The sequence below is a fragment of the Passer domesticus genome, chromosome 10 (assembly GCF_036417665.1).
Source record: "Passer domesticus isolate bPasDom1 chromosome 10, bPasDom1.hap1, whole genome shotgun sequence".
In the NCBI taxonomy this organism is placed as follows: domain Eukaryota; kingdom Metazoa; phylum Chordata; class Aves; order Passeriformes; family Passeridae; genus Passer; species Passer domesticus.
The window spans coordinates 8,129,764-8,148,065 of NC_087483.1; the positions used below are offsets into that span (position 1 = coordinate 8,129,764).

At 41.7% G+C, this 18,302-nt stretch overlaps 1 protein-coding gene across 3 annotated transcripts in view; it reads right to left on the bottom strand.

Annotated features, from left to right (window-relative positions):
• SPAG16 (sperm associated antigen 16) overlaps positions 1 to 18,302 on the bottom strand; it is a 360,034-nt gene that overhangs the window by 142,200 nt on the left and 199,532 nt on the right. For all 3 annotated transcript variants that reach the window (XM_064433595.1, XM_064433594.1, XM_064433596.1), the window contains exon 13: positions 8,813 to 8,939. In XM_064433595.1, the coding sequence (XP_064289665.1) occupies positions 8,813 to 8,939 (127 nt within the window). The remainder of the gene's footprint in view (positions 1 to 8,812; positions 8,940 to 18,302) is intronic.

Consider the following 18,302-nt stretch of genomic DNA (forward strand, 5'->3'; position numbering starts at 1 on the left):
CCCTCAGCTATTCTGCACATGACAAAATTGACTACTTAAGGCTTCTTGAAGCAACAAGAAAATATTTTTATGCAAATACCTTACAAAGTGTGAAATTCCATTTGTCTGAACACAACACAGCTGAAGTCATCCCAAAGGTCTGCCTGCTTCTCAGCTCAAGCCATTTCCCAGGCAGTATCTGCTTACTTTTATGAAAAGGACTGGAAGTCCAAAGCAGCCACCCCTGAGGCTGTAGGGAGCCAGAGTGGGAATAAATGTATCCACAAGCACTTAAAAGGGAGTAATCTATACAAACACATCAAGTCATCACCAATATTTTGATTCAGTTTTTACCAAACTGAAAACCTAATAATTGAAAATATATTACTTCACATTATTGTTAGAAGAAAGGAAATTGATTTGTAAGGTTTGGAGTCTGGGTTTTAATGGATCTTTTTGAGAATGTGTAGCCACAGTCACCATGGTGTTCAGCTTCACAGACTAACAGATTTATCTAGTTCTCTCACAACCTGAACTGCGCAGGAATTCCCCTCCTCTCCCCCTCCACCACTGCCTCATCCAGAAGAGGATTTGGTTAGGAGCAGATCCGTTGAAGCAGAATCCATCTGCAGCCAGCACAACAATCACTACCCAGCAGTGTTAAGTGGTCTTCTGGAAATTTTTCAGGCAAACACCTTTGTGCTCCCCTCCCTGCCATCCTTCACACCTGCAAAATCCATGGACCAACCTGGCTGGCATCTAAACCCTTACTTCTCACACCTAGAAAATAATAATTTTAAAAATGCTCAGTGTAGTACACAGCATTGTTTATGACATTAAACAATAACATAATAGTTCCAGTGAAATTTTGTGCTCTTTGGCTGAGGCTCCTGGCCTCTGCCCTGGGCTCTCAACTGCCCAGAGTAGAACCATGCTACAGTTTTGTATCTCCTACTGCACTTCACACACCAGAGGCCTGGTCTGGAAGAGACGTGTTAATATAATCCCAACTAAGTAAATTTAGCCATTATTTTAAATTAATTTAGGTATTGTGTGGTCAGTGGTCATCTGGTAGACACATTATTACACACATGCACACACCAAATTGCTTTTTTGCTAATGACTCATTTGTTTTATTCCTGCCTGTTTCAAAAAAGCGATTAAGTTGAAAATGACCTTTTGAAGATTGTACTTGTGGACCAATCTTTTCATTTTTAATTACTTACTTTGGTTTAATTGTTACATTAGGAACTATTAAGAAAGCAGCCAGCTTCATAATCAATAATTTAATTAGAGTTGTAGGACCAAGAAGTCAATGCAAATGTTATTCTGCAGCCAGGCCTTTCCCAAAGCCTTTGAAAGAACTTTACTCCCATTTTGTTTCAAAGTGACATTGGCGACATAGAAACCAAACTCATTCTTACTGCAATATATCCTGCCCACACATTATGGATGACACAGGCAGCTGGTAAGAAGTTCAGATTCAGGTCAATCTTCCCTCTGCCCAGGCAGAAGCACAACCTGCTTCCCTCACTCCATTTCCCTCATTTTCATTTCACCTCATGCTCCCTTGCCAGGAGCCACACAGTATTTACTGGAACCCACGGCCAGACTTCCAATATGTTACATTTATCTATTTATAGCTCTCTAATTACCACTGATATTCAAAGACAAGCAGCAAGTGACAACAGGTGAAATCTGCCTCAATGGGTGGTGGTGAATTAATGCCCCCCTTCCCTCCACTGCCTCTTGCTGCCTGCCCTTGCAAGTTTGCAACCCAGCAGTGCAGTGGGAATTGCAACCCAGGGAGCTGCCAGTGCAGTGGGAATTGCAGGGCCTGAGGTGTCCCTCGTTTGTGATGACAGAGCTGTGCATGACGTGGCTCCATCACTGCACACTGCCCTGCCCAGCAGCAGCTGCCATCAGCCATCACCCACCCTGGGCAGAGGAAAGCAGCCCAGGGATGAGAGGGAGCCTTGAGCCACAGCAGAAGCTTTGCTAAAAGGCACTGAGCCCTGCAGGGCTGCAGCAATGGAGACAATCCACGTGCTGGGAGATTTGGGATTGTCAGTCTCAAACAGCAAACAGGGATTGCAGGACAGCCACTGCTACACCTTGCTAGGGATGGATCACAGGGCTGCTCCAGCCCTGGGAAAGGCAGGGATGTGAGGAAGGAGCCAACACTTGCTCCAAGACACCAGAAAGCCAGAGCCAGGCTGGGCTGCACTGCAAGGAGCCTGCTCTGGAGGGTGCAGACTTTGGAGGAAACTCTTGCAGAGCCCCTGGGGAAACCACGACTGTACAGGAAGGAAAGAATCTGGCTACAGAGGATCCTGGGGCTCTTGGCAGTGGCTCACCAGAGAATGGCCACAGCCTCAGGGATGCCAGAGCTCAAGGAGCATTTGGACAGTGCTCTCAGGGACACGGTGGGATTGCTGGGGATGATGCTGTGCAGGGCCAGGAGCTGGACTGGATGGTTCTCGGGGGTCCCTTCCAGCTCAGCAGATTCTGTGATTCTCCAGCAGCAGCTTAAATGACTGTGAATATCATGAGGGAAAGTGTTACTTTAATCTAACCTCACTGCCATTTATACATCTCACACGAATTGCAAGTCAAGCTGGAGATTTAGGCTTTAACACACAGAACTGTCTTGTCCTCTCAAAGACTTCCCTTTGAAATTAAAAATGTAGCTTTTTTATGTTTTGGGAAAAGACAGAGGAAGACAACTCATTAATGGGCTGAATTCCCACTGGCAACAGGACTCTGACATCCACTGGACAGGACTGGGCATATCAGTGAACAGGAGCAGCTTAATAAAACTTTTAAATAAGCTTTTAAGGGCCACCAATTCACCTGGAGCTTTAGAATCATGGAATCACTTTGCTTGGAAAAGACCTTTAAGATCATCAAATCCAACTGTTGAGCTCTGCAGAGCAACCTGTCTGATTCTAAAAGGTTTAGTCTGGTTTAAACCTAGTTCAACAGGGGAAAAGCCAGTGGGATCAGGTGATTATACAGTTTGTTAAACTGTCGATTTAATGGTTTGATTTGGAAGACAAGAGAAAGGAGGAACAGGTCCAAGGGAAAGACAGTTCCAGTGTGAGGGTGATCCTGGGGACAGCAGCCACACAGAGTTTGAAGGGCAGTGGTTTTCCTGCCTCTCAGGAAGAAAAAAACCCACAGATAAACAAGAACATTGGATATTTTCTTGCTTGCATCTGGGTCAACTGATCCAGGTTGCACTTGTATGTTCATGATTTGAAATATTTTATTGCAATCTGCCTTTCCCCTGAAGTTGTTTTGAAAAATGTCAAAATGTAGCATTTTTAAGAACTATATTGATCAAATCAAGCTTTTTTTTCCCCAATTGTTTTTCATTTTCAGAAAGCAATCTTGACTTTTTTTCTCAGCTATACTTCTGGTTTTTAAAAACTTGGCACTAAGTCTCTAGGAAAACATCCCAAACAGATTTAACATAAACCTTTTCAAGTTTTACTTTTGTCTTTTGTGATACTACTTCTGGGAGAAAACATAATCCGTATTCATAACTATTTGTTCTTGATTTCATATTTCACTGTGACTCAAATTCCTTTTCATGTTAAGACAGAGAGTTTTAAAATATGAACCCATTATTTACAAATGCACAGAATCAGGAACACAAAATTTGTTACACTTTATGCCAGGAACTGGACTTATCCTTGCACATCCCTTATTTACAGCAGCACAATTCAATTGCACTGGGAGATTTGGAGTTTGCATGGGAGAGCTCTTTGTCTCCAACACTGACAGCTTCAATCTTTGACCTACTTTTGAAGAGGATTGATTTGGACCTTAAACTGCCTGTCAAAGGTTTTTTAAATGACCCATCCTGTCTATCCACTCAGCTCGTGAATTCATTCCTCGGGAGTTCAAAAGGGTTCAAATAAAACTGACAAATCCAATACTCCGAGGAGATTCTGACTGATAATTTTGTGTCTAAGGTGTTTACTTGGGGATAAATCAACTGAAATAGGCTAAAAATTATAAAGACAACCAGATTGCTTTTCAAAATCACTCCCTTTTGCCTGCTTAATGCTTCTCTCGCACACTTGATCCTTAAACTCATTTTTCCTGAATTTGCCTCATGAAGGACCATTCCAAAGGGACACAGGCAAAGAACCCCCCACCACAGACAGGCAGAATCCCTGAAAAGATCTGGGTGTTCCCATGTGCTTTAAGTCTACTGACAAAAATGTTCCGACAAAATCCATATTGAAAAGCAAAACGTCTACAAACTAATTTATATTTCACTGGAAGAAAAAAAACCCAAACAAACAAACTACAATAGGATATGTAAGGAAATTGCTAATTTAGAAATTACTAAATAGTGATAAAATAAACACTGGAAAGTAAGTGGTCTAAACGACAATTTAATTAGAAGAAAACAAATTTAAAAGTTTATCTAAGGAAATTATAAGTTTGGAACAATTTCCCAGTTTAACCAAAAGTTAACCAGCTTTGAGGTGCAACAGGAACCACAGCAAGGCTGTCCCAGGCCAAAGACATCCCACGGTGGGAGAGGATGGGCAGTATTGTGAAGGAGAAAATTGCAAGGCTGCAGCTTAGATCAGCATCCTTGTAATTATTCTACATCCATATGAAACACACAGGCAGCCAAGTGCTCATCATTAAAATGCTGCAGCACAGCTGGAAACCTCAGCCAGCAGCTCAGAAACTGCCCTGTGCGTGGATTTGTTTATCCTCTGGTAGGACACAGAGTGAAAAGCCCTTAGAAATGGCCACTGTCCTCAAATGACCCACGTGCCTTCAGCCAGAGCCCTTTCACCAAGGAAAAAATGCAGATGACCACCCCCAGATTTTTGGGGCTCGCTCTGCTGTTTCTCTGGATGCACAGATGGATCATTTTGGGACCTCTGGGTCCCAACGAAAAGCTAAGGAAGAACAGAGCAGGCAGAAGCTGGATTGTGACACTCAGAACATGGTGCTGGGCTTGCTGGGTGTTGCTGCTTGCCCTACCAGGTTGGACATTGATTTGGGTTTCCCTGCTGTCTGCCACAGACCTAATTGAGTGGGAGCTCCATCCAACTCAGCTGATGCTCAAGAGCCATTAGCACACCATGAGAAGCAGACACTGGAGCACAGAAGCTGCAATTTATTAACTCCTGCTCTAAAAAGGGCTGTGCCTAAGAACCTCTTTTATCCAAGGCCACATTTGAAGACAGAATATTACCCTACAGAAGCCCCCAGCAGGCTCCTGCTCTTTGCCCTGACTACTTCTTCCTAATGAATTGCTGTGGGTGTGGTGCAGCCCCAGAGCCCCAGACTGCCCTGCTGGATGAAGTGGGGTGCAGCACACTCAGGAACCATTCCCAGGGGCTGAGAGATGCAGTGTGCCCACAGCCACGCACAGATATCCCTGCAGGAGCCCAAAAGGAGGCTCTGCCTGCATTCCCAGAAGGGGAAACTGCAGGAGTCTCTGAGGAGGAAAAGGACCAGAGCCAGGTTTTTACTGGGAGCTTCTTGCTGCTGTTCAGGCAGGATTTTGGGCAATTTCATTCTGTTTTTTAACTTTTTCCTATGAGATTGGTGCCTGCATTATTCATCAAGGACCACGCTACCTTGCAGCTTCTAACTTTTGGTTCTGCTGTTCAGCACACAATTACTGACAAGGACACAATTTGATGTGCAGTGCCAGAACTGGCATCTGGTCAGTGCTCTGCTGTGCTACCTTAGCCCTGCTCAAGTCATCCTTGACCCAAACAGAAAGAAGTTGATGCCTTCCTCCCTGAATATCAGGGGTATTAATTTGTTAGTGAGGTGGGAATGGGATCCTTTTATTTGTGTTATGCAGCAATCTTGTGCAAACAGAATGCAGAAAAATCAGATTTCATCTTAAATCACTGAGCTGCACTGCATAAAGAAATATATCCTGGATAACTAAAATATTAAACTTGAGAACCAGTGGGCAGTAGAGACCAAACTGGACATGTATTATCAAACAATATCTCAAATGCTTGATGCTTAAATTCATTTTTCCTGAATCTGCCTCATGAATGACCAAAGGGACACAGTCAAAAAACCCCCCACCACAGATAGGCAGAATCCCTGTTCAAAGTTTCTGTTCAAAAAATGGAACAGAAATAGGGCATTGTATGAGTGTGACTTTTTACAGAGCTCGGTGTGTGCTGAACTTTGTTCATAAGAACAGCGTCACTGACGTAAATGGGCCTCTCCTGCTAAGGATACACAGAATTCTTCCCAAATCCTCATTGGACACATTCCTCAGGACATAACTACTGAAAACTGCCTTTTAAATGACAGTCTCTCCACAATGTTTTCAAAAAATGAAATATCCAGTTATGAAACCTGACATTTCAAAAATCGAAAGCACATGAGATAGTTACTAAATCAATAAGTTTCAAATGTGTAGAATGAAAAATGCATTTTTTTCTTCCCTTCTATTCAATTATTTAAGTGTATAAATATTTGGTATCTCATCTGTCTGAAAAAAGAGCAGAAGTTCAAGCTTGGCTCAAATGGTGTCGAGACAAATGTGAGCAGTCCCAGGAAATGGCTCCTGAGGCTGTGGGAGATGCAGAGGAGTGGCAGGTCCCTCATCATGGCAGGAATTAACCCAGGCAGGGGAACTTGGACTCAGGGGTCAGGGGTTCTTCTGCACCTCTCACATTCTTCACTGGACACACTTTGCAATTCATGAGTGGAGATGCTTTCCCTGATGTGTCAGCGAGGAATTGTTCTGATGAAAAGCCAGAACACGCTTGTCTTTCTATGAAACTGGCACAAGGAGGAAGAAATTCTGCAGCTTATCTTGGCACCAGAGACATCAAAATTCCCACCAGAGATCTGCAGCCTGGGTCTCCACATCTGATCTACTGCATGTCTGGCACAGCACAAGCGTGGTTCCTGCCCAAATCCAACACCAAAGCTGTAATTCTCCCTCAGTGTTTGGAAAGAGCCACAAGTGCAATTCATCTTTCTCTGTTCTCACTTTCCTATAGGCAACACGTCTCTTAGGTTTGAAATTAGAGTCAATGTGATGAAGATTTTTTTAAACTGCTGGATGGATCTTACTTTGTTATCCAGAAAAAAAAAAAAAAGAAAAAAAAAGAGGAAAACTAACGCCCTGGGTTTCCAAAGTCTGCAGGCTGCATTAGAGTTCTACCTTAGTAATTACAAAGATTTATGTTCCATCCTGCCCCAATCCAGAGCTCATTGTCCATTCAACTTATACTGCTCTGACTTACAGTTCTCTGTATCCATTATCTTTAATAATAAAGAGCTGACTGCACTTAATGATTGAAGAGCAAGATGTGATTAGCAATAGGAATCTGATTTATGAGAAAACAAACCCGAGCGTGGTTTTCACATTTCATTAAAAGTATCTTAAATGTACTCCTTAATGCTAATTGATCTCACAGAGATGAGAAAATACTCTATTCCCAATTAATGGGACAAAATAATTCATCTTCTTTCTGGAGGGAACATTTAATATCATTCAGCATTTAGAGGGAGGTGGCATCTTGACAGGGATTTCACCACCTCAAGTGAGGTTTCTCTGTGAGCATTTATCCCAAACCTGCAAGATTTCCCACTGGACATGGAAAATTCAACAGCATAAATACACAACAAAATGCCATACACAACGTTTTCTTTTCACAAAAGGTCTTTCCTATCTTAGGAAAATTACCCAAAGCTGAAAAACAATATTGGTGAGCAAATATAGAGGCTTTTTCCTGATGTTTGTTAAAGGAAAACTCCTTGATGACTCTGTTAATTTGCTATGAGCAGGAGATTACTGAGATATTTGCAAGATAAAGTCCCTTGCAGGATTTATTGAAAACAAAACAAAGCACAAATCTATTTTTCCATTAAGCATTTCACTTTTGTTTGTATTGTAATAATTTTTTTTCTATTTTTGAATTATTCATATTTGGATATCAAATATTCCTATAAACCAATGCATTTAGGAATAATGAGTCCTGACTAGTTTCATTTTAACTCATTGTTCTTTCTGACCAGGATTACTATTATTATTAAATGACCTTCTATTCAGTGTGTTTCTATGATCCATAAATAGAAATTGCCTAATGAGCATCTCAAGTATTCCACTGCCATTTCCATGGCAGTTTTTCCTATCCTGTGTTTGCATAGCTCTGATGGAAACACCATTTAATCCACAGCAACAGCTCTGCCTGCTTCCTCTCAAATCCCTTCCATGAACACAACCTTCTCCATTCGGGGCTGGAATCTTGTACCTTTACACTGTCTGAGAAATGCAGAGTGGCCGTAACATCAACTGAAGAATTCATTTGAGAACTTCAAAAGTTGCTCCATACCACAGAAACAGCAATAATTATTAGACTTTCTGATGAAAGAGGAAAAAAATTCCTTTTGCCTTGTTCTCATGCTCTACTTGAATAGGATTTGCATATTTGGTTTGCAAAGCAGCAGGGACAAATAGACTCTCCAGTGTACTCAATCCACTTTTACCTATTCCAAAGAAAGAAGGTAGAGAAGAACAAAGGAAGAGATGCAGAGTTTCTGTCACTACCTGCAGTGATATAATATGGAGAAAATAATGCATGTTCCATGAGGAATCAGCAGAGTTCTGGAGGAGGAGAGGCAGATTCCTTCCAGAGGAAGTGTTACACGGCGACATTTTTGGTCAGAAGATAACCAGTGTATTAGTGAATATTTCACTGGCACATCACCCTCACTTTCTATTTTGATTTCACACTAGGTTTGATTTTTCTCTTGTCACACACATCACTACATCCTGAATTCAGGAAAGACCAAGGCAAAGCCTGCCTACCGTTCTGACATCCCAGAGAGACAAGGTCTTGTCAGCAGAGCTGGTGACAACGGTGCTGGAGAAGGGCAGGAACTCGATGCTGTTGACTGAGCCCTTGTGGCCACGCAGGGTGTATCTGCACCTCTCACTGCAAGAGAAGAAAACAGGAATGCAGCACCCTCCACGCAGGGTAACATGAACAACAGACAGCTTTAGGTGAATGAAGAACACATTTTGTGCCTCTCCCCAGCTACTCTCTGGAAAAATGAACACTGACAGCCATTCCTCACCCGAGCACTGCACCACAGCTACAAAACCCATCCCATTGGTGTTTGCTTCCCAGTAATGGAGGCTGGAGCAGGAAGGCATAAAGAAATGAGAAGTGGGTTTAAAAGACTGAATCCTAAGCAGGAACAATGAATGCACCACTTTGTGTTCCCTTGTTGGATCCTCAAAAACCTCATCAATGCCGAACTAAAAGGGAATGTGGATGAAAAAGTAGGATAGAGACAGCACCATTTCCTTGTTATAGACATGAAATTCCTTTTTTTCAAAGAGAGATCTATTGGACTGTGCCCACATGCCCCCTGAAGAAAGCCAGCAAGTGCTGGCAACCTGGTTTTCCCCTGGTTTGCAAAAAGGCTTAGAGAAAGCAACTGGTGCCTGGGAGCTCTTTACTGAGGGTGAAGTCCTGTCCCTGTGGACACCCCCAACACCTTTTCCCTGAAGGAGAGGTGTCTGGCTATGGATGAACCACTCCAGTGGACATTGTGAGCTCCAAGTTCTTAAAGCAGAGGTGAAGGAACAGAGGTGAACCCCAAGAAATGAGGCATTCCTCATGAACTAGGAGCTCAGATGGAATTACCTGGGAAGTGGCTCTGAAAGTTCTTTCAAGGCTGAAGATACCCAGTCACTGCATCTTCTCCCAGCTGAGGAGTAACACCCTAGAGCTTTTGGGCTGCCTTACTCACCTCTTTACTTTGTTTTCTTTGAATGAGTTAATTTCTGGGACAACACTGTTGGTCCTTCTCAGCTGAGGGGATGGACCTGACACAGAAGGAACTCCAGACAGGAAGCTTTTCCCATTGCAGGAAACTGGACACAACCATGATGACACTGCAGTGGAGAATCAGTTCTCTCACCAAACAGCCTGACCTTGGCTGTACAGCTGTAATCTCCTGAAAGCTTTTTGGGTTTTGCTTTGCCTTCTGTGTACACACCAGAGCAGAACACTCCTTAAACTGGAGCCGAGGAGAAGAGATGGAAGAGCCCAAGGATGCCCCATCCAGACAACACAGAAGGTGACAGACAAATCTGGGATTGCTTAAACTCAGCAGACTGGCAAAGGCTTAACTCCTTCAGGAGTGTGTCAAGAGGGGGGATGATTGAAATAATCCAGGATCCATCACTCATTATTAAACAAGGGCATCACTCTGTGATTTCTTCAGATATATGTAAAACTTAAATGTGCAGTATTTGTATTGTTATATCCTGTGAAAACACATAGGTAGGGGAGCATACTGTAGAAAAAACTAATCAATGTAAACTCAGTAGCAGTTCTATCCTCTTTGTTCAGCTGAGTCAAAAATAGTATGAAAAAATAAAAGCCAACAACTCATCGTAAATTACTGCAGCTTTCAGCAAGAGCTCAGAATTTTATTCCCTGCTCATGTGATTCTGACAGCAGAAACACACCTCCCTGGAGCTGGCTGCTGAATATATCACCAGGGCTTGCAAATTAGATTACTGGGTGGCTCTTAACAGAGAAATTTCTTACAATATTTATTAAGGAAGCTGTCAGCAGGGGGGAATTAAAGATGTGATTTTTCTGCCTTTTTTTTTCCCTGCCTGCATGTCCCCAGAGGGCTTTCAGAGCTCTTGCCAGCTCTGTACCACCAGCACAGGAGATGAGTGCAGTGAGGGGCAGGCCAGGAGAGCTGCAAGGTTGGGATGGACACTGCCCTGAGCACTGATCTGACACAGGGACTCCTCAGATCTGTTTAGTGCTTTTCCATTTGCCATTCTGGAATGATATCCTGTGCTGAACACCAAGCCTGTCCCCACAAAGGCTGAGAAGAAGGTAAATAAGTAGCTTCTGAGGAGAAATATTATCCAGGAAATAGATTTTAAAGAAATATTAGATTCCACTGGTATCATTTTAGAGAATCTATGTTTTTCTATTATAGATAATACATTATACCACCCAGTGTTATCTGCTATATAGACTACATGTATTATTTTGTCACAAGGACTCATTTTAGACTAGACATAAAGTGCTTGGCTGTTAGAACTCAGTGCACAAGATATCTGATATTCATGATCACTTGATATATGACAGTAAAATAACTTCAGTAAAATAATTCTTTTGTCTCACAGTCTCATGGCAATGTTTTACACCACAAATGTGCCTTTTCCATCTTACATCTTATACTTTTATTTGTGCCTAGGAATGCCATTTTTTAAAGATTCACAATCGTTTCCAGCTTCCATGTTCTAATGTAAAGGCTCTGAGCTGCTGAACAGTTTCTGACAAGGAAAATCCTGGGGTTTTTTTGGTTTGGTGTTTTTTTGGGTTGTGGTTTTTTTTTTTTAATTTTTTTTTTTTATTTTTGTTTTTTTTTTGGTTGTTCTTGTTTTGGGGGTTTTTTTTTGTTGTTGTTTTTTTTTTGTTGTTGTTTTGGGGGTTTTTTTTGTTGTTTGTTTGTTTTTCGTTTTTTGTTGTTGTTGTTTATTTTGTGGGCACTTTGCATTTTTGAAAACGTAGACAGCTTTCCATACCACAGTGTGAGACTGGTTCCATTGGAAGAAAGGGGATATTTTCCTGTAATAACAGGATGTGTCTATGCCCTCTTCAAAGTCTGGGGAAGAACAATGTCTTCAACCTGCTTGACTGGGTTTGGGGTGAAAGAACACAAGAAAAGGGAGGCAGTTAAAGGAAAAAAAAAGATATTTTGTTTGTCAGGCACTGATGTGAGATCTGGACTGTCCCAGGCAGACAGGCTGCAAGAACAGGCTTGTGAGAGATTAATTAGGTGCCAAAGCAGGAAGGCCCATTCAGAACCCCTTAGCAAGGTGAAAATGGACTGATGATGTGATGGACCATGACAGCAGCAGAAGGGAAGGGAATGATATGCACTTTTCCATCAGGAACACAAACACCCAGCCCTGATGTAGCTTCTGTCCTTCCCACTTCCCTATCACTGCACCCTGATGAGCTCTGGCTCTTGAGATCTCATTTACCACTCTGATAACTGACTGAGTATTTCTGAGAACCTTTCCCCACTGCTACATAAAATAAATTCATCTTTCCTTCCAGCTGAGACATAATTTCAGCAAGATTGTCTTGCACCAGCTATCTTCTGGTTGGAAAGGGCAACAATTTATCTAGATGTTCTTTTTTCATGAAAAAAGAAGTTGATATGAAGGGTAGAGCATCACCCTGTTTTTTCATGGAAACTCATGTTTCTATCCAATGGAAGAGGTTTATCTACTTTAGAATAAATCTATAGTGTTTTTTTCCATGGAAGCCCATGTTTCTATCCAATGGAACAAGTTTATCTACTTTAGAATAAATCTGTAGCTACATGTACTGGGTATTTTTCTCATTGCGAACACAGAGCCTCGTGGATATAATCCTCACAACCTCTGAACATCCTCGTTCAGAAGACAGAGGGGATCATGCATGAACAGCAGGTTAGACACCTGCACAAACCTTGATGCCTCAAGAGGTTCTCAATGAATGATATCATGAGAGAAATGCTGCTCAGTAGTTTAGTATTTTGCAGATTGCGTGCTAAGCCTCACTCAGACACCAGTCCAACCTTCATCCTTTCCCTGTGTTAGCACAGGACTAATTATCCTTAATGTTCTCTTTTTCTCTGCAGTCAATTCCTCTCCCTTAAATCCAGGTGAGGTAATGATGTCCATCAATAAATCAGCCTTCATTTTACCTCACCAGGTTTGGATGTTTCCTAAGAGTTTCAAACAAACATGGACAGATACTAATCCAGAAGCACATCTATGCCAGGAATGTTGGCTTCAATTAACCATACCAATATTGATATCATTAGCTCAACAGTTTGTGCAGATTTCATTTCTAGAGAATTCTCTTTTGAAAATCACATTTCGGAGTGATTCATTCAAATTCCAAGGGGCTTTCAGTAAAGCTGCATTGAAAACAGAAGATATGAAAGATTTCCACTTATATAAGACTTCAGTGAATATTCCCAGGCTCTGCACAAATGTAAAACAGCAGCCAAAAAATGCACCAGTCAGATATTCCATCGACTGTGCAGTAATTGAAAGGGAATAGAGGCAGTGGGTAGATTCCTCTTGCCCTGCATACTTTCCCAGTAAAACTCAGGAAGAACAAAGCAGTGCCCAGCCTGCCCTCACTGCCAGCCACACAGCAAACCAGAGCCACGAGGCACACAACACGTGGCCAATTCTTCTGCTACTTGAGTGTTTCAAAAAAACACATGCATGCTGGTAATCCTATAGAATTAGGTTTTTTTTTTTTCTTGGCTTTTTTTTTTTTTTTTAGCATGTGGTTTCTATGTTCAGCTCTGTTAGGAAAATTGGGAGAGTGGAGATTGATACCACTTCAGTGAGTATTTAGGTAGCCATCATTACTTATTTTATTTCTGTGCCATATTGAATCTCAGTTCAAGCACGGTAATTAAAACTACCTATACAGCCAATTGAAATTAATGAGGTTTTGAGCTTGTTCTTTGGAGTCCGTGCTTCACCCACACACCTTTTTCCATGCCTTCAGAGGAATTCATTAAATAATGAATTCCCAAACAGGAACTCCCAAGCTGTACTATCTTTCCCCAAAACTGCTCTCTCAAATGGAGCAAACACTAAGCTAAACTCTCATGTCTATTGAGAAACATTCTTCTGTGTGAGCTGCAATCACAATTTTCAGGGCAAGTTACACCAGAGAGCCACCTGCTGTGAAGGGGGACACAGCATTTCTGAGGAAGATTTGTAAAGACACACCACAACCAGCCTCCAGTGCTCCTCCAGGGCTGTAACTGGAACAGCCAAAGGAGAATCTTTTTAACAAAACCTAACCCTAACACTTTCTCATCATATGGCTCTATCTCCAAAATTTGTTTAAATTCGGCACAGAATTTTCCCAGCCAAGATCAATGGGCAAGGATAGCAAATGGGCTGGCTTAAGACATTAAAATGCCAGCTTGGTTTATGCTGTTATAAATGCATCCTATCATGTCTTTACATTTTATGACCACTATTTTATTTCTAGGTAGCTTCACATATGACACATCCAATTATTCATGTCAAGAATGTAAAACTACCAGTATTTCAGTAAAAAGTGCCTGCCATCTTTTATGACAGTGATTTTTTTTGACCATTATTTCACTAAATGCAACACATTTTCTGAGACATTGACATGTGAGGACACTTACTCTAGAAAGTACATTTGTCTCTGAAAAGATACATGGAAGTATGATGCTGTCAATATGAAACACTTTGTTCGATTATTACTTAAGAAAATGGAACTCTCTTCCCATTGTGAACATTCATTTGTGCCCTCTCTCAAAGCAGTGGTTGACACTTGGAAAAGGCAGTGCTAAAGGAGAGTACTGCAGTTCCTGTGACAATGCAAACATTTCTCCTCCAGTATTTAGAAACATTTAGAAAGAAAATACAAATATAATCCTTCTCTGTGTAATTTATTTTCATATTTAGCACTTGTGGAATGTTTTAATCTCTGTGATCTGAGTGCTCTGCAAAACAAGGAGCAATCCCCTGATTTAAACAAAGCTCTGAGTCAGGCTTTCCCTGGCAAGGATCAGTTTGCAGAGCTGCTCATGAGTTTCTCAATCTGGTGAAATCTGGTGTCAGAAAATTTTAATTTTTGCACTTTTGAAGTTCACAATGAGCAGAAGCAGAATTAAGTATCACTCCCATCAGGGGCTGAACCACACAGGCACCATGAGCACGTCCCAGTCCCACTGGAAGCAGCACAAGCTCTGCCACTGATGTCAGGAGGAGCAGGATGAGATCCAGCTCTGTCACCACAGGAGCCTGACAGCTCACACTTTGCTCTGGTGCACAGTAAATTGAGCATGTAAAAGGAAGCTGATCTCTGAAGGGGGATGGACTTAACTGCTAAGTGCAAGGGTGTGATTTTTCCCCTTCCTCTGTCCTTGCCTTCCTCCTTCTGCCAAAAGCAAAGAAAAGCTTCCCAGCTAGGAAGGCTTAGACAAGGAAGAAACAACACCAAACATGATATAAATGTTTCATTAGTGTTTTCTAGGTATATAAACAAAAATTCCTCATCTGACTCAGCATGTTTGTAAGTCTGCTGTAAAATTCTGTAACATTCTTTTCACGACCTCTCTGCAAACAGTTATACTGTTAAAATACAGAGTTTCTGAACTGGATCAAATTGTGTTCTTCCACTGATAGGACATAAGTCAATGACAACAGCTACATTTTTGACTTGCTTGGTAAGTTTTGAAAAGCTGCAGCAGTTTATTTTTGAGAGTGCAGATTTCCTCTCTGAGATCAAGCAAGGGTCTTTCCCCCTCCCTTTTCAGGAGCTGAACTGAGCACGGCAGCTTTCCTTTAACACCAGTTTGTAAAGACTCAACTCTCACAGCTCTGCTCCAGCTCCTGCTGAAAACTGCAATAAAAGCCACCAAGATTTAGTAGCTAAAGAGATTCCACCTGCTGCAAGAGGGACCTGCAGTCCAACCCTCTCCTGGCCCTGCTGGTGGAAGGAACACCCTGGGCTTTGTCCTCACACAGGATGCACCAACACCTCCAGGTACCCTCCAGCCTGCTCCAAATTTGTCTCACACTTATTGTGAGCCCCCACTTTTAGCAAAACTCCAAGAGAAGGCTGAAGGGCAGTGCCTGAACATGATGGTCCTTAAATGTGGGTCTGGTGGGATGAGGTGTGAGCACACTGAGTGCCCCCAGCCCAGCTCAGCCCCATGCACTCTGGGGCTCACTCTTGAGAGCACCTCTGCAGGGTTAAAGCCTTCCCACAGCAGGGAGGTGGCCAAAAGATTGTCTAATCCCTCCCTTCCCACTCCACACCCTCCCATTCCGTGGTGCTCCCTCCACAGCCTCCTACCCCTGAGGCATTTGTGTGCTGTTAACAAGATCCTCTGTCAACAGCAACACCCCAACAGGACAGGAAAGGAAATTTTATTGTGTCGGAAATTCATTTCGTCTCCAGGGACCTTGCCTTCTTACATATTTTTGCTGTTCTAAAAATTACTTTGTCCCATTTCTATAACTTGAAAGAGCCTCTCTGGCAAGTAATACACAGAAAGGGAAAATTGAATGTACCTGAGAACAAAAAACCACATGCAGAATAGAAAAAGAGGGCAATGCATTACGTTAAATGAAGCCTGATAGCTTGAACTTCAGATTCAGGGAGGTCTAATAGTGAGGGACATTTGGCAAAATTCCCCTAATAAATTTATAATTAACCAGCAGAAAGCAAGGCTCCAGTCAGATTTCTATTCTGCAGTGAAATTAGATAACCAAGCCAAATAATCAGAGTCCTTGAAAGAGAGTGCTGTGAATGCAGGAGAAAAAGGTTGCAAAACTTCATGCCTTACCTTTGGGATTAAAGTGCTTATTTGCCTCAATTCCTGGTAATTTATGTAACACAATATGTATTACTGGAAAAGTAGCCAATTATAACACTGTATTTATTTTTCTGGCAGAGCTCTACTGTGTGTATTTAAGTAAAAGCTGTGTGTTTATTGAGCGTGTGGAAACTTCCTTTACCAGGCAGACACAAAGATGCAGCACTGAGGTAAAAAATACTCTCAGACAAAAAAGCAGGAAGTTTTGAGGCCACCACTGCTTGCTGTGGTCTTGGACACAGGCCTGGCTGCCTGATGCCAGCCTGGAAAATATTAAGAACCTTATATTTTACCATGTTTCTGTATCAAGTCCATATAGGTGCTGGGCTTTACAGAATGAAGCCTCTCCTTCTGCCATAGTTGGTAAGAACTCTCTGGCACAAACAGACAAAAAAGAAATATAATCAACTACCTTTTGGTGCTTGATTGATTCCAATACTACTCAAACTCAGGATCTGTTTTGATAAAAATTGAGAATACTAAATATGATTGACAATAGCTTTATATGTTGTGAGTGAAAAGCCCAAGTTATTGAATTAATAATATTCTACTTAGGCTTTCATTAGAAGGTGTGAAAACTTTGCCAATAATCTATCTCCTTTTTTATTGGCTTGAAACATGAATAATGAATCTGCTCATTATTACACTGAAGATTTAGTCTCTTAATGTCTTGCATTTCTGTGAACAAATGAAGTGTTCTATGAAAAGTATTATTATTTGTATTATTTTCTGATGCCAGATGAAAGTGTTTCAGTGTGAAGCTTTAATTTGTTTAAAGGAAAGATAAAACAGTAAGACTGAAGGATTTAAAATCTCAGCTTAAGAATAGTCTGTGGTCTTTTTGTAAGACTGTAATATATTCTTCAGTCCCTTTTACTACTACTAGGCTTGGCTGTAGCTCATCAAGGTATATTTAAAATCTCACTGCTCAACACCTGATTGTTGGTAGCACAGGGCAACAGCTGTTGCAAAAGCTCACTTTCTATTGAAATTGGGCTCCAAATCAATTTTGGTAACTTATTTCTGCAATTTTAGTTCAAACAGAAGCCTGTTACTTACAGTCCAAATTTTTCAGAAGTGAGATGCATTTTTATATGTTTCAAATTTGGATTATGTTTCATTTGACAAAGATCGCACTTCCCCAAGGTTAGAGTTAGGTCAACAAAAATTACTTAGAAAGTCATGGGACAGAAGAAGATTTAGGATTTTATATTCAAAATGTAGATTTTAAGTGCCCTTTTCATCAGCTTGGTCAAAACAGATCAAGTCAATTACAAGGTCTTGCTTGAAAATGTGCCCAACAGAGTGATGCCAAGGAGTGATCTAAAGTAATCCTGATTTAATTAGTAATTCTCACCCCAGCTGCCAGTCAGAAATGATACATGTGTTAACACTACTCTAATGGGAATGTTCTGGGCTTTCCCAGAACATCTGTAACACACCAGTGGGATTTGGTCCCACATTGGTACCCACTCCAAGCACCATGCAGGAGCACACACACCCTGCATTCCGTATTTCAAAATCCAGGTTTAGCTCTTTCCTCTGCCTCTGGAAAATCAACACCCACGTATCAAACCATCCATTTGTGACTATGGCTTCTAACTTTTCCATCAAGTCTGTCTGCATGCAGAAAATAAATTCCATCAGCCAAAGGAAAAGCTTTGTGCAGCTCGGTGCTCCCAGCACTCGGAGTGACACGATCTGCAGCGGTTCCCCTCCAGGGTCAGCTCTTGTATTTATTTCATAGTGATGGAATAAAATGCTGTTTCAGTCCTTCAGTCAGGAACTGGAACACAAACTCCTCCTTGGAAATTCCTGTGTCTCCCTTGCAACGTCCAGAAAGCCAAGCCACCTATCCCAGAATTCCAAACCTCGTC